The following is a 15,047-nucleotide window of genomic DNA, read 5'->3' as shown; positions in this document are numbered from 1 at the left end:
ACAGTAGACAGTGTATATTAATCAAACTCCTGCTCATGAAGTCAGGAATTTTTATTTGTTTGTTTTTGAGTATTGCTAACTATCAGTTGGCTTAGTTTCCTGAAACTACATGTTGGGATGTGACTGGGTGGCTGGTGGGCTGGGCAGGAGTCCGAGAATAATCGAGGTCTAGGAGTGTATAGAGGGAAGGGAGGGGGACTGCGGGAAGGTACAAGGAGCTTCTTCAACTTGTTGTCAGCATGCTGTCCTCACATGTTGTACATGTGAATTGAGCTAAAACTTCAGTGGCCATGGATAGAGCATGTGTGACTCCTCTTTGGTTAGCAGAGAGAGAATTGTCCTCCTCTGAAATCAGTTATGCCCATCTGGGGGGCTTCAGTCATCAAATATACAAAACATCTATTTGCATTTTTGGAGAGGCTGGGGTAGGAATGTTTGTACAAAGCAAAAGAGGATTGGGTGGGACAGGAAAAACTTGTGATTTAGGCTCCAATTTAACTTGAAAGATGGAAAGTAAACTCGCTTTATTCAATGTTAATGGAACAAATGATATATAGGTGGAGTCAGTTCTTTTTCTCATTTAATTTTATCATTGCAACAGAGGCAGCTATTATCTTCACTGAATTTTTAGATGGAGACACTGGAGCCAAGTGGCATTAAATAACTTTTTCAGAGTTGCACAGCCAGTTCTAGAATGCTAGAACAGGAACCAAACCCAGCTCAATGTGACTCTCAGATCCTACACTCTTTCCTAAAAACCCCAAGAATATCCTAGATGTAACTAAAAAGCTAAGGAAAGTAGCCATTAGTACGTGAAGCTAACTTCCTTGTGTGTAGCAACAGAGGAATGTTTTTCAGAAAATGTCTGATTGTCTTATAGAAAATGGTGCCTTTGTGAGTGTTGCGTCGTTATTTTGGAACTGGAATTTTCTTAGGTGCAGGATTAATCTTTTCCACTTCTAACCCATTTGACTGTGCAGTGTTCTTCAACCTTTGGCCTATTAGCAATGAAATTTCCCTACCACATGAGATGGCTCATAAGTTTTTTTTTTTTTTGGAAACAGAGTCTCACTCTGTCGCCAAGGCTGGAGTACAAGTGGCATAATCTCGGCTCACTGCAACTTCTGTCTCCCGTGTTCAAGCGATTCTCCTACCTCAGCATCCTGATTAGCTGGAACTACAGGTGCATGCCACTGTGCCCGGCTAAGGTTTTATATTTTTAGTAGAGTTGGGGTTTCACTGTGTTGGCCAGGATGGTCTCAGTCTCACGACTTCGTGATCTGCCTGCCTCGACCTCCCATGGTGCTGGGATTATAGGCATGAGCCACCGTGCCTATAATTTTTTAGAACTGACCCGAGTATACTATATTGACTCTTAAAAACTGAGAGCCAAATGGAATGTTTATTAAATGCCTTATGCCCTCAGAGGAGTAGGGCTGGAAAGACATTTAGAGAACTTTCTCTGTCTTTGCCTCTCCTGGATAAGTCCCTTGATGGTGGCTGCTGTCTATTGGTGGACACTAACAAGCTTGCAAGCCCTGCTGTCACACTGCCTGAGTTTGATTCTCAGCCCTTTTGCATTGAGCTGTGTGCCCTCCGGCAAGTTACTTAATGCTCCATGTCTCCATTTTCCCATTGGTAAAATTAGGATAATAATAGTGCTTCCTCAGAGGTAGGGCTAAATGAGACAATAATTGGAAAGGGCTTAGCAGAGTGTCTGACACATGTAAGCTCTCCATCAGCGTTAGCTCTTGTATTTACACGCACCTAGTTCTAAATTGCTCCCGTAGTGGATCTCTTTCCTCTCTACTAGTCAGTAAACCAGCAGATCTGCCAGTGAAATGTCTTTATTTACTTCCCAGGTACTCACCTTATTTTTTACCCTCCTGAAATTGCTTTCTCCACACCTCTACTGGTTCCAGAGAGGAAAAGTCTACCACAACACCACAAAGCACTCTTTAAAGCACGACATGTATAAATGTTTAAGTAACAGTAATAAGCGTACATGATGGAATAGTTCCTACAGTAAAAGACTTAAAACTAGCTAAGTCCTAGTTGCTTCCCCTCTTCCATATAGGTAACCATTATTAAAGATGCTAGTGCAAATGTCTGGAAAACTTATATGTACACAGCATATATGTATATCTTGTTTATTTCACTCTGGTATTGCCCTTTGCCCTTAACACAGCTTGGAGATCTTTCTACATTACCCCATACAGTTTCACCTCATTCTTTATAAATGCTGCATAGTATCCCAGTGAATAAGTGTGTGTGTGTATGTGTGTGTGTGTGTGTATGTGTGTATATAAAACTTATTTAACCAGCCCTCTGCAGATGGACATTTTAAATGTCCCCTGCCTTACCTCCCCCTTCTGTTTTTGGTGGTGGTGTTATAAACAGTGCTTCAGGTATCTTGTTATACAATTATGAGCATAACTGTAGGGTAAATTTCTGGTAGCACAGTTTTAAAGCAAGCCTTTTAATGCATATATAATTTATTTCAACAAGTATTTATTGAGCATTTATTTCAGGCCAATAATCTCTTCTTAGTTCACATGGTAAACCAAGGATAGAGCTGGGATTCAAATTCAGGTACTCTGGCTGCAGAGTCTATACTCTTCCCCCGCTCAGTCTTGTGAGGCGGATTAAACATAAACAATTTTGTTGGGCATGGTGGCTGACACCTATAATCCCAGCACTTTGGGAGGCTGAGGTGGGAGGATTGCTTGAGCTCAGGAGCTCACAGCCAGCCTGGGCAACATGGCAAAGCCCATCTCTACAAAAAAAAAAAAAAAAATACAAAAAATGAGCCAGGCATGGTGACGTCCACCTGTAGTCCCACCTACTCGGGAGGCTGAGGTGAGAGAATCACCTGATTCTGGGAAGTTCGAGGTGCATTGAGCCACGATCACACCACTGCACTCCAGCCTGGGCAACAAGAGTGAGACTGTATAATATATGAACGAATGAATGAATGAATGTAAACAATTTTAAGAAAAGTGATGAATGGGTCGGGTGTGGTGGCTCACACCTGTAATCCCAGCACTTTGGAAGGCCAAGGTGGGCAGATCATTTTAGGTCAGGAATTCGAGACAAGCCTGGCCAACATGGTGAAACCCCCTCTCTACAAAAAAAAAATACAAAAATTAGCTGGGCTTGGTGGTGCATGCCTATAGTCCCAGCTACTTGGGAGGCTGAGGTGGGAGAATCACTTGAACCCAAGAGGCAGATGTTGCAGTGAGCCGAGATTGTGCCACTGCACTCCAGCCTGAGTGACAATGTGAGACCCTGTCTCAAAAAACAAAAAAAAAAAGGAAAAAAGAAAAGTGATGAATGTTCTGAGAGAAACTACACAGTGCTCCAGAAGCTTATAGGAAGGGCACACCATTTCTTCTAGTTTTGGCAGACACCCTGGAGGAGGCGAAGCTATGTGAGGACTATATTTCTGCCACTTTGGGTCAGGTGAGAGGCTGGGAGATGGTGTTTGAGTTTAATAGTCGGCATGGGTGGTGGGGCCTGAATCCACAGAGAGTGATGTGATGATGAACCAAGAGAGGGTTAGAAGGGTGGCTTCTAGAAAGGGGAGGGAAGCAAGCACACCCTGTTTCCCTTAGAACCACTGCTGTCCCATAAGAACTTCTTTCCTTGCTGGTAATGTTCAATATTCTGTACTGTCCAGTACGGCAGCCGGTAGCCACCTGTGGCTCTTGTGATTGAGAAACTGAGTTTTAAATTAACTTTAATTCAATATAAACTCATTTAAATGTAAGTAGCCACACATGGCTGGTGGCTCCAGTTTTAGAGTCAAAGCTTCTGAAAGGAAGGTTAAGGACCTGCTCAGCAAGATCTTCTCTGTCCTCACAGCTGACTTCACAAAGCAAAGCATGTCTTAAGAGTTAAGCTCCTTTCAGAAAGAAGCATCATTTTGATCCTCCCAAAGAGGATGTTATGCAAAGGAGTGATGATCTTCTTTTGTGGATACATTCTTTGACAGGCGAGATGCAGACAAATAGAGTGAACCAGTGAAGCCTCAAGGCCCAGTAACCTTCAGAATTCTCTTTCAAGCCCAATATTTGCTTGATTGAGATTGGTAGGGTTGTAGGACTTTACAGCTGGAACTGCAGTAAAGTTAGTTTCTTCAGATAATAGAACTGAGTTTCAGAGAGAGCTTGGTTTAAGATACTGCAAGGAATTAGGAACATAGCCTGGCCAAATGTTGCAGGACTGGGATGCTTTTATTTCCCTGTTGCCTGAGAAGTAATGCTTCTTTTGTGGCCTCAGTTACTAGTTTGTAAGTTCATTCATGTATTTATTAAAGATAAAATGCTGAACAAAAGCAGATATGGTTGTGGTCACTGTCTTTATGGGTCTTAACTGTCTAGTGGACAAGACACATTATTTAAATAAAGAAATAAATATCCAATTTTAAGTGTGTAAAGGTCTTTAAAGGAGACCATAAGATGGGGAGAGTGGATGTCTATGGAATTGAGAAAAGGTACCCCTGTAGAAGTAGTAATTGAAGTGAGATCTGGTGGGTGAGCTGGAGTTAGGTTGCTGGATTTCGCAAATAAAAACACGGAACACCCTGTTTTGCATATCATCTGGCAACACCAGTTGGAGTTGGCTTTGGACCACATTGGTGATGGTGGTGGTAAATAGTCAGCTGAATCTAGAGATATTTATGTGAAAAGCTGAATTTGTTAATGTATTGGTTATTGTGAGAAGGAGGTAGAAAAGACAGATGATGGTAATCCTGCTAAGATGACTCCTAGTTTCTGTCTTCTATAACTAGATAGATAGTGGTACCATTTGTGAAAATTAAAAAATACTAGAATTGGGGTAGGTTTGACGGGCAGAGGCTCCATCCTGAAACTTTCTATCTCCCCCAGCAACTGTAACACTGAGAGTTGCATATACTCCCAGCAGAGTAGAGCCCCTTCCTAGCTATGTAAGGAATCTGATTATCACCCCTCACAAGGCATAGAAGTTATTAGTAGAGTTTGTCATTGATTTCCACTTTATAATTTGAACCAGCTCCTCATTCTGCCACTGAACAGAATTGGCATCATAGCAAGGCAAAGAAGACAAGAATAAGCACATCTTTCCAACTTGGGCCAACTTCCTAATTGTGGCACCAAGCTGATTTATTTGATATGGTGCTTAAAATAAGTCAGCGGAACCATTTCCCTTTTCCCTTGCTTTTCTTGTTTGTCTGTTGACATTTTTGCTCTGCAAGACAGGTCACTGCCTCAGCCATCCCTTGGGACTTCTCTAGGAGAGAGTTTACAAGGAATGAACTGTTCAGTGGAGGGTGAGGGTCCAGACATGGCTGTTTTGCAAATGCCTCTGTGTAGAAGAGGCTGATTACACACTTTGGGCATTGCAAAGGTTTTCCTTCCGCGTAGAAGTGCAGTGCCAGGGTGACATTTCAAACTGGAGTTATGGGTTGCATATTTCTGCATGTTAATTAGGAAGAGGATGTCAGCATTCAATAATGTTGTTGTTTTGCTTCCTAGAAGGTCTGCAAAAAGGCAACTGCCAATGGTTTAATTTTTGGGGACACAGAGGTAAAACAGGGGTGAAGAGAGTTCTTGTTTCTGGTTAAAGAAAACGAGACTGTCTGGAGTCCTGTTCTTTGGCAGGCCTTAGAAGCAGTCTGTTGTGATGAGCTCTGTTGGCAAACTCTGCCGTGGAATGTTCTCTGTTGATAATGAAAGTGACCAGATGAAATCTGTGCTATAATTGGCTGTTCTTCTGCTTATGAAGATGGGGAGGCTGGAGAAGCTTTCTTTAATTCCCTGCTTAGAGATCCCCAAAGATTCTTGGAGTTAAAAGCATAGATGTCAGAGACAGACTAATCTGTGTTTAAATGCCAGTCATCATTTTTGACTTGTGTGAATATCAGTTTCTTTATGTGAAAATGGTAATATTGATGCCTTTTTTTTTCTGTAAGATTGTTTATGAAGATTAGAATAAGTGAATATATGGGTAGTGATAATCGGTGCACAATAAATGTAACTTTAAAAAATGTTGTTATTTGAATATGTGTTTTGATAATACACTCTTCTACACATTAATCCTATTATCTGTCTACAACATCAGGCCTGACTGGAGACTGCCAGAGTTTATTATAGGCTAACATTGTGCCAAGCACAGTGCTGGGTGCTTTATACACATTGTCTCATTTAATCTTGACAAAAACCCTATTAGGTTGCCATGATTTTTATCTTTATCCTATGTGAACTGAGGCTGAAGACAGAGAGGTCCCTTATGTCACTCAGGGTCATAAAGCTTTTATATTGTCCTCTTTGATCTGGTATTAGAAGCCAAATGGCACTGGCAAGGACAAACTGCTAATTATAGGACAGTGGTGTATTGCCCTTCTGTGCATGAACATCGTATTTTTGTAGGGTGGGGCAGGTAGGAAAAGGAAGAGTAAAAAGAAAGGATTGCAGTTTTGTGAAGGAACTGTCGTGTGCTGAGCAAGCAAGTAGCAAAGTGAAGTGAGGCAGATCTTGGTAATTCAGATGTAATTGATGGACTGGAAAGAAAGTGTTGTGAGTCATGCTATTAAAAACTGGATCCATAATACAGGTTTTTAGGAGGATCCCAGGCTGGAATTCATGTGCACGCTCTGCACTTATTCATTTACTCATTCTGCAGTGAATTACTGGGTAATAGTATGTGCCTGGCACTGTGTCAGGCCTGAGAACACAATGGTACCCAAAATCAGATGTGGCCCCTGGCCTCTTGGAGCTTATAGTCTAGAGGTGAAGACTGGCACTAAATAATTAAACAGTCTGCTATGTACAATAAAGGGCATTAGGAAGGGGAGGTACATGGTTCCTTGAGAACATATAAGAACTGATAAGGACAGCTTTGATCTAGTCTTTGGGGTCAGAGATACTGTTGCTGAGGATAAGCAGGCAGTAACAGGGTGAGGAGCAGAGGGAGGAGTGAGTGCAAGAGCTATGAGGTGGGGAAGGGGGCACAGTTTACATGCTGGGGGCCAAAAGGCAACCAGTGAGGTCAGAGCAAAAAGAACAAGGTGAAGGCAATCAGGACAAGTGCTTGGAGAGTGGGCCTGGGGCAGACCACTCAGGACCTTGAGGCCAAGGCAAAATCAGATATGCTGGATGTCCATGTATTCATGTACTCTACACATATTTGCAATATACGTAAAGAAAGTAAGGTTTTTGTACCCCTCCCCCCCAAAAAAAACCATTTTTGCCCCCTTGGGGGTCATATTGCCCCGGTTAAAAATGCATGCTGTAGATTCCCAGCCATGGGTAGTCACTACCATCCTGTTCTCGGGCTTATTTTCAAAAGCTTGTCTCGTAGGAAGAAGACAGACAAGTACCCCCAATTCCCACCCCCATCTACCCTGGACCAGCCATGTAACTCCATGGCAGGCGTTTCTGCCACTTTGGGCCTCTATGTTTGTCGTCTGCAAAAGAGGAATGATTTTCTGTCTCCCAAATGGCTTTGCTACACAAACAGTGATCCATGAATCTCAGGCCCACCCTGATCATTATTTAATGTAATTTAATTGTTTGCACATTGAAGCTTGACAAAACTGATGTATGCCATATAGAATGATTGCGAAGATCATGTTTCAGTCCAATTTTTACTTTGTATTTCCCATGCTTGGCATTAAAAAGGTTCTCTGTAAGGAAATGAATGAATGAATGAATGAATAGTAAATTTGTATAATTTGAAAGCCATACAGATTTGGTTCATCCTAGCTTAAATTCCAGGGTTACAATCCTCCTTAAATATTTTATAAAGCTCTAAAAATTGATTCGCAGTGCCTATTACTTTTTAAATGTGTGTCAGAAAAATATTTTTTTTGGCTTTGTCCTAGCCAGAGATTGTGCTTCTTAATTAAGGCCAGCAATGGCTTCCTCTTAAGTCCTCCTTTGCCCTCCGCTTTCCTCCCTGGCCGCCCTCCCTGTTGAGTTTTGTTGTAGAACCAGTTCTGAAAATAGCAGCAGAGAGAACAAGTTTCCACTTGGGAGGAAGCCCAGCCACTGCAGGAAACGTGTGTTGGATAACGCAGAGCCTGTGGGACAATCAGGCACACGGCTCCTAGACACTGTGCAGCCTACCAAGTGATAGCCCCAATTAAGTTTTTAATCACTTATAATTTTTCAGATGATTTTTATTTAATACCATTAAGTAGCGCATATTGTCTGTGAGGTTTGTGTTTCTACATGGCTAGACATTGTAAGGTTTGTGTTTCTGCTATGGCTAGACTTTGCTTGATTGTGACAAGAGTGCAAACCTTTGCAGAAGGTGGAGTGTTTCTGGAAGGTTAGAGTCATGAACTCAAATGCCTGAGGGGCCATACAGGTCAGGTAAGAGGGTGAATAGTCTGTGTAAAGGCAGAGAAGATCAGTGGTGACTGTGGCAAACTGGAGCATACGTGACCCATCCTGCCCATTGCTGCACGGTAAGGACAGTTCGCAGCAGAATAAGACAGCCAGAGTTGAAATAAGACAGCCAGAGTTTTTGTCCAAAAGCCCAGGGCAAAAAGCAAGTCCTCCAAAAATCAATTCACTCAAAGGCTAATCTGTGAATTATTGAGGACTTTTTGAAGTTTGAGGTTTTCTTACATCTACTCATGCCTCTGCTCATGCCCCTGTATCTGCCCATGCCCTTGCATTGCTGCAGCCTTAGGGCACTGTTCTAGATGGGGTCCAAGATCTTAGTCTGCCAAGGGTCAGGCAAAACCAAGAGGGGGAGCAAAAATGTCTCTGCAGAAATCCTTGATTTAGTATGTTCATGTGAATTGGCTTTAGACACATACTTGCTTTTCAACGTCCTCTATAAGAGATGGAGTCCCTGGAACCAGACTTTACACTTTGTCAAGCAGGGAATCCAGACTTCAACTAGAAGCTTTCTAATTTAAAATGTTGGTCACTAATCCAAATTATTTTAAAACAGTGGTGTATGAAAGTTTGAACACTCTGCAGTTAGAAAACCACTAGACAGAAACTTTTCTATAAAGGTTGTAGGTTTCAGTATGGGAAATAAGAAATAGTGGAGAGATTTGGATAATAACAACACCGTCTCATATTTAACACCTTATAGTTTACAGAGTACCTTTGAAAACTCTGCGTTAGTTAACTGTCACAATCCTATGAGGTTACTACAGCTGGTACTACCATTCCCATTTCACAGAGAAAGTACTAGAGAGACTGAGTGTAGAAGACTTGGTTATTTGGTTATTGACAGGTTTGCTTGCTTAGTGCTCAGTTACCATGTGTGGCACTTTGGATACGTGATCTCTTTGATCCTCAAAACAATGTAGTATGGGTGTCATTTTAAAGATTGGAAACATGCAATAGCAACTTTAGGTAGCATTTACCTACCCTCACCATAGTGGCAGAATTCAGCATAGGTTAAAGGCAGACCGTCTCATTTTGTCCTCCTAACAGCTATTCTAGGTGTAAACTAGGTTCTCTTAGAATCCCAAGTTAAAGGAGGACAAAGACTTGCCCAGAGTCCCACAGCTAGTTAGTTAGTAGTGGGCTTTCAACTCTGAGCTGTCTCTTCCAAGCCTTTTACCCCATGATATGGTGTGCCAAGGCTCTGCAGTGTTGCTCATGGGCCACTCATTAGATTAAAGCCAGTGAAATTGCTTATGTTTGACAGTTTATATCTTCTACAACAGCAGTTTCATATGGTTCAACCTAATATTATCTACTTTATCTGCCTCCACTCAATGTTAAACTAATTTTCAGAAATGGGAAACCATTGTGAACAAGTGGATTTTTCTGGGTTGTATGTAGTTGCATTGACAAATCTGCTAATCATTTATTAACTTAAGAAAGATTTTGAACTTGAAAAGTGAGGATGGGTACCTAATGGAAAATTCACACATATATGTCAAATTTAAGTGGAACTTTTATTTTCCAAGCACTTATTATTTCTGCCATAAATGCAGATGTTGAAGTTTTAATTGACTTTAAATGATTAATAATTTTAGGAATGCTACTTCAGTTTAATGGCACTGAAACTGAGTGATATGGTTAGGAAATTATACATATAAAAATTATGAGGGAGGGGTTCCACATCTTTCAGTAGAAGTTTCTTATTTATAGACATTAGCCTTAGTTTAACATCAGACTCGAAAATGTACATGATGTCTTGATATAATAATGATTGTAAGGAATGAAAATTAAATTCATTAGAGCCTAGTCTCTCTCCTTTTTTTCTCACTGTGCAGATTATTTTTAAAATAGTTAACAATCGTACTTTCTTAAACTTCACTAGATAGTCTTCAGTTAATGAGAAAGTTAACAGTTTGGCCTAGTTACTTACACCTTCAGTGAAGGCATGAGACATCCTTTGATACAGCCTCCATAGAAATGCAAGATTAAGTGCATTTCTTGGTTGACACATGTGCTAATTTCTTCTTTGCTCAAGTGTTAGCCCCTAAAGACACGCGTGAGATGCCTTTCTTCAAGCTGATTCTACTCAATTCCAGCGCCTTTAAGTTGAAAACCTGAAAGAAGATTTTTGAAGATATGGATAGATTACTTCCTATGAAAACACTTCAATGATTGAGTTGAATATAAGCCACCAGAATGTTCATATCAGGTTTCTACCTGGCACCCTTCAAATTTGAACATGGTGCTCTTTCATGTACTGCATTTAAAAAATGTGTATGTTGAGTTTTCCTGCTGATACAGACTATTACACTGCTCTCAAAGAAAATGGGTGTGTATCTCTATACATTTTGATGATTCAAAAAACGTTTTTAAAAACTATTAAATCTTTTTCTCTTAAAAAAGAAACCTTATTGCCAGGTGTGGTGGCTCATGCCTGTAATCCCAGCATTTTGGAAGGCTGAGGCAGGTGGATCACCTTAGGTCAGGAGTTCCAAACCAGCCTGGCCAACATGGTGAAATCCCGTCTCTACTAAAAATACAAAAAAGTTAGCCAGGCATGGTGGTGCATGCCTGTAGTTCCAGCTGCTTGGGAGGCTGAGACTGTAGAATCGCTTGAACCTGGGAGGTGGAGGTTGCAGTGAGCCGAGATAGTGCCATTGCACTCCAGCCTGGGTGATGGAGCAAGACTCCATCTCAAAAAAAAAAAAAAAGAAATCTTATTGATAAGAATAAAGCCCAATAGAAGCAATTTTTTTTTTTTTTTGAGACAGGATCTAGTTCTGTCACCCAGGTTGGAGTGCGGTGGCACAATCTCTGCTCACTGCATCCTCGACTTCCCAGGCTCAAGAAATCCTTCCCTCTTCAGCACCCCCAGAGTACCTGGGACTACGGGAGAGTACCACCAAGCCCAGCCAATTTTTGTATATTTTTTAGAGATGGGATTTTACCATATTGCCCAGGCTGGTCTTGAACCCCTGAACTCAGGTGGTTAGCCCGCCTCAGCCTCCCAGTGTGCTGGGATTACAAGCATGATCTGCTGTACCCTGCTGAGAAATGAATTCATTATATCTCATGAAGACCAGGCTATTACTGTCTCCTTTTGCGTTTTTTTTTCTTTTGGTGCTTGTGTAATAAAATGTGTTTCTTATGTAGCTATGTACTGAGGTTAGACAATGGGGTTGGATCCTTGGGAAGAAAGAGTGTGTATAGGATTTATTATTATTTACAAATTCTGCTTTACTAAGCATAGAATTACAAACATTAGTTAGGATTGATTCAGTATCTCAAAATCATTTCCTATCTTCCTGGCCTTGTTCTGAAAGATGCGAAGTGGTAAATGGAGTGATAACATTCTAAGGTTGCCGGGCGCGGTGGCTCAAGCCTGTAATCCCAGCACTTTGGGAGGCCGAGACGGGCGGATCACGAGGTCAGGAGATCGAGACCATCCTGGCTAACACGGTGAAACCCCGTCTCTACTAAAAAATACAAAAAAAAAAAAAACTAGCCGGGCGAGGTGGCGGGCGCCTGTAGTCCCGGCTACTCGGGAGGCTGAGGCAGGAGAATGGCGGGAACCCGGGAGGCGGAGCTTGCAGTGAGCTGAGATCCGGCCACAGCACTCCAGCCTGGGTGACAGAGCGAGACTCCGTCTCAAAAAAAAAAAAAAAAAAAAAAAAAATTCTAAGGTTGATGTCTTTTATCATGTAGCCACTGAGTATTATTGTTATCAACTGTGTTTTTCAAACTTTGATCTTGATGAACCACCCTTTATGATTTTGTTCATATGGAGAACACGTATTATTTATTTAATGTTATCTTTAAAATAACTTTTAAAAAATAGCTTACTTTTTAACTTTTCGAAAGGAAACTCTTATTACTACCATCACTGTTTTGTATTCAGCTGATTAATTTCTTATTATATAAAACTGTCTTTTTAAACTTCAAGTGAAAAATAAGTCAATTTTTTAAAGTATTGCTTTTTTTCTTAAATTCTAAAGGCAAACTTTGTATTGCTATCATAACTTACCAGTGAGATTTCTCTATGGCAAATTAAAAATATATGTTATCTATTAAAATAAAAAAATTAAAATGTAAAAATCTATATATGTACAAGTGAGAATCACATAGCACACTATAGAGGGACCTAAATCAAACTGGGAAAGAGTGGCTGAAAGTGAAGATGGGCCACTACTGGAAGAGTGACCCATACTGGGTGCCACCATTGACACAGGGTTTTCTGTTAAAACTTGGCAAGGGTTTGTTCCTACCCCTCACGACTCTGAGAGTCAAGCCTGCCATTCAGCTAAAGAGGCGCCACGTGGGGTTTACTGTCTTCTTTTTTAAATATTGCCCTGGTTCCCTCTTGACGAGTCCCCTTATTAACGGAAGGTGACCTCAACTTTTTAGGCCTGTAAGGATGCCGGCAGTAATGAATTTTTTATCTTCTGTGAGTCTTGCTCTAAATTGGATTCAGCATTATGCTGGTGCATATATGTAAAAAGATTGACCAATTGATATTCAAATGTAATGAGGAGGAAGGTTTACTATTCAGCATAGCCTCCTTTGTTTTTAGCCCTAGTAGGTTCTTTGCACTAAAACAATACAGCTTTCCTCTTCCCATCTGAAATCACTGTGTCTAGCTGGATAGGAAAGACATCTTTTCTAACCCACTCCAGAAATAAAATACAGTTTGTTCTGGTTTTCTAGTTTAATTTTTTTTAATGTGACTAGAGATTTGGATGTGAAGTCTTAAAAAAAAAACAAAGTATTCCTTTTGAAACATGCAAATGTGTCTCTCCATCACCTAGGAAACTATTATGGGACACCCAAGCCTCCTAGCCAGCCAGTCAGTGGGAAAGTGATCACGACGGATGCCTTGCAAAGCCTTCAGTCTGGCTCTAAGCAGTCGACCCCGAAGCGAACCAAGTCCTACAATGATATGCAAAATGCTGGCATAGTCCATGCGGAGAATGAGGAGGAGGATGACATTCCTGAAATGAACAGCAGCTTTACAGGTAAAGGTCAGACCATGTTGCCCTCAATGGACCTGGGGAAGGGATGACAAGGAGGCTTTTGCATACAGTTTTGAAAAGGATGCTGTTCTCAAGAGGGATTTTGTAGGGTCGCCAAAATTCAAACTTGGACCACACAGTGCTTGCAGAAGAGATGGTCCTTTCCCTGGTCGTCTTTTCATGCCCCTTTACAGGAATATTTTAACTTCACCAGAATACCTTAAAGGAGCTGGGGGTGAATGTATGAAGAAGGAAAATGAGAAATCAGCATGGTTTCTTTCTCTTCAAAATGATATATGTGTATAAATAGCTGTATTTTGTTCATTGATTTTTTTTTGAGGGGGGGAACTTGCAGCATCTCTATCATTATGGCTGATTGCTATGAAGCAAAATATGAGAATGTGTTTTATCAGTGTAATGTCAGTTGATGCTGTACAGAAGGCCAGCAGGACCCTCTTACATCTTTGAAAGCAGAGATATAATGAAAGGATATTATGTGCTCCGTTAACTTAAGCAAAATTGCTATATGCCTTAAAAGGGGGAAAGATGGAAAAGTAAAATTCTAACATTATATCCTATATATGCATTCTATATTATATAGCCTATGTATTACTGGCTATATATATATTTTATCTATATTCAGGGCTGTCTACCTCTGAGCTTAAGTATGTTGTATTTTATGAAGGGTTTATTATTATTATTATTATTATACTTTAGGTTCTAGGGTACATGTGCACAACGTAATTGTGAAGGGATTTTCAAGGACAAGGCCTTTGGGTAAGGCCATACAGGCTGATTACTGCACAACTCCAGGGGGCACCATTCACAGGGTATAATGTGTGTTCCCTGGAGGGCAGAGGTTGCAGTGAGCCGAGATTGCACCACTGCACTCTGGCCCGGGTGACAGAACAAGATTCTGTCTCAAAAAATATAAATAAATGAAATAATAATAATAATAATAATAATAATAATAATAATAATAATGTTGTGTGTTCCTTGGGTTAGTGCAGTGACCCAGAAGAGCTCAAGAATATTTTTTACTATATGAGGATTTGACCTTACACAGTAACTCCAAATGTAACAACTGAATAAGATAGAAGTAACTTCAGTCTATAGTGTTGTGCATTAGAAGAACACCTTGTTTCCTCTGTTATTCCTGTACTTAAATATTGTATTTAATATTTTAGAGTTATAGCTATGAATAAGTTATCCATTTTCAACATATGAGATTATCCGCTCCCATAGTGGCCTTTTCTCACGTTACCATACTTTGGTTATTGATTAGCATCAGCCCTGGGGAAGGGAGAGATTACTAGACTGTTTTCCCCTGTGCTGCCAACTCTAACAGAATATTTAGGAAAAGTTTCTTTTTTTTTTTTTTTTTTGAGAGGGAGTCTGGCTCTGTCGCCCAGGCTGGAGTGCAGTGGCCGGATCTCAGCTCACTGCAAGCTCCGCCTCCCGGGTTTTTACGCCATTCTCCTGCCTCAGCCTCCCGAGTAGCTGGGACTACAGGCACCCGCCACCTCGCCCGGCTAGTTTTTTTTTGTATTTTTTAGTAGAGATGGGGTTTCACCGTGTTAGCCAGGATGGTCTTGATCTCCTGACCTCGTGATCCGCCCGTCTCGGCCTCCCAAAGTGCTGG

General features: G+C 41.0%; 1 protein-coding gene across 25 annotated transcripts in view; it reads left to right on the top strand.

The window, feature by feature from the left end:
• The window catches only part of LOC105483536 (membrane associated guanylate kinase, WW and PDZ domain containing 1), a 677,852-nt gene that overhangs the window by 536,867 nt on the left and 125,938 nt on the right, over positions 1–15,047 (top strand). For all 25 annotated transcript variants that reach the window (XM_011744480.2, XM_011744510.2, XM_071092043.1 and 22 more), the window contains one exon: positions 13,202–13,408. In XM_011744480.2, coding sequence (XP_011742782.2) covers positions 13,202–13,408 — 207 coding nt within the window. The remainder of the gene's footprint in view (positions 1–13,201; positions 13,409–15,047) is intronic.

The sequence above is a fragment of the Macaca nemestrina genome, chromosome 2 (assembly GCF_043159975.1).
Source record: "Macaca nemestrina isolate mMacNem1 chromosome 2, mMacNem.hap1, whole genome shotgun sequence".
NCBI lineage: Eukaryota > Metazoa > Chordata > Mammalia > Primates > Cercopithecidae > Macaca > Macaca nemestrina.
The sequence above is the reverse complement of the archived record's forward strand: the minus strand, read 5'-3'. Positions and strand labels throughout refer to the sequence as shown.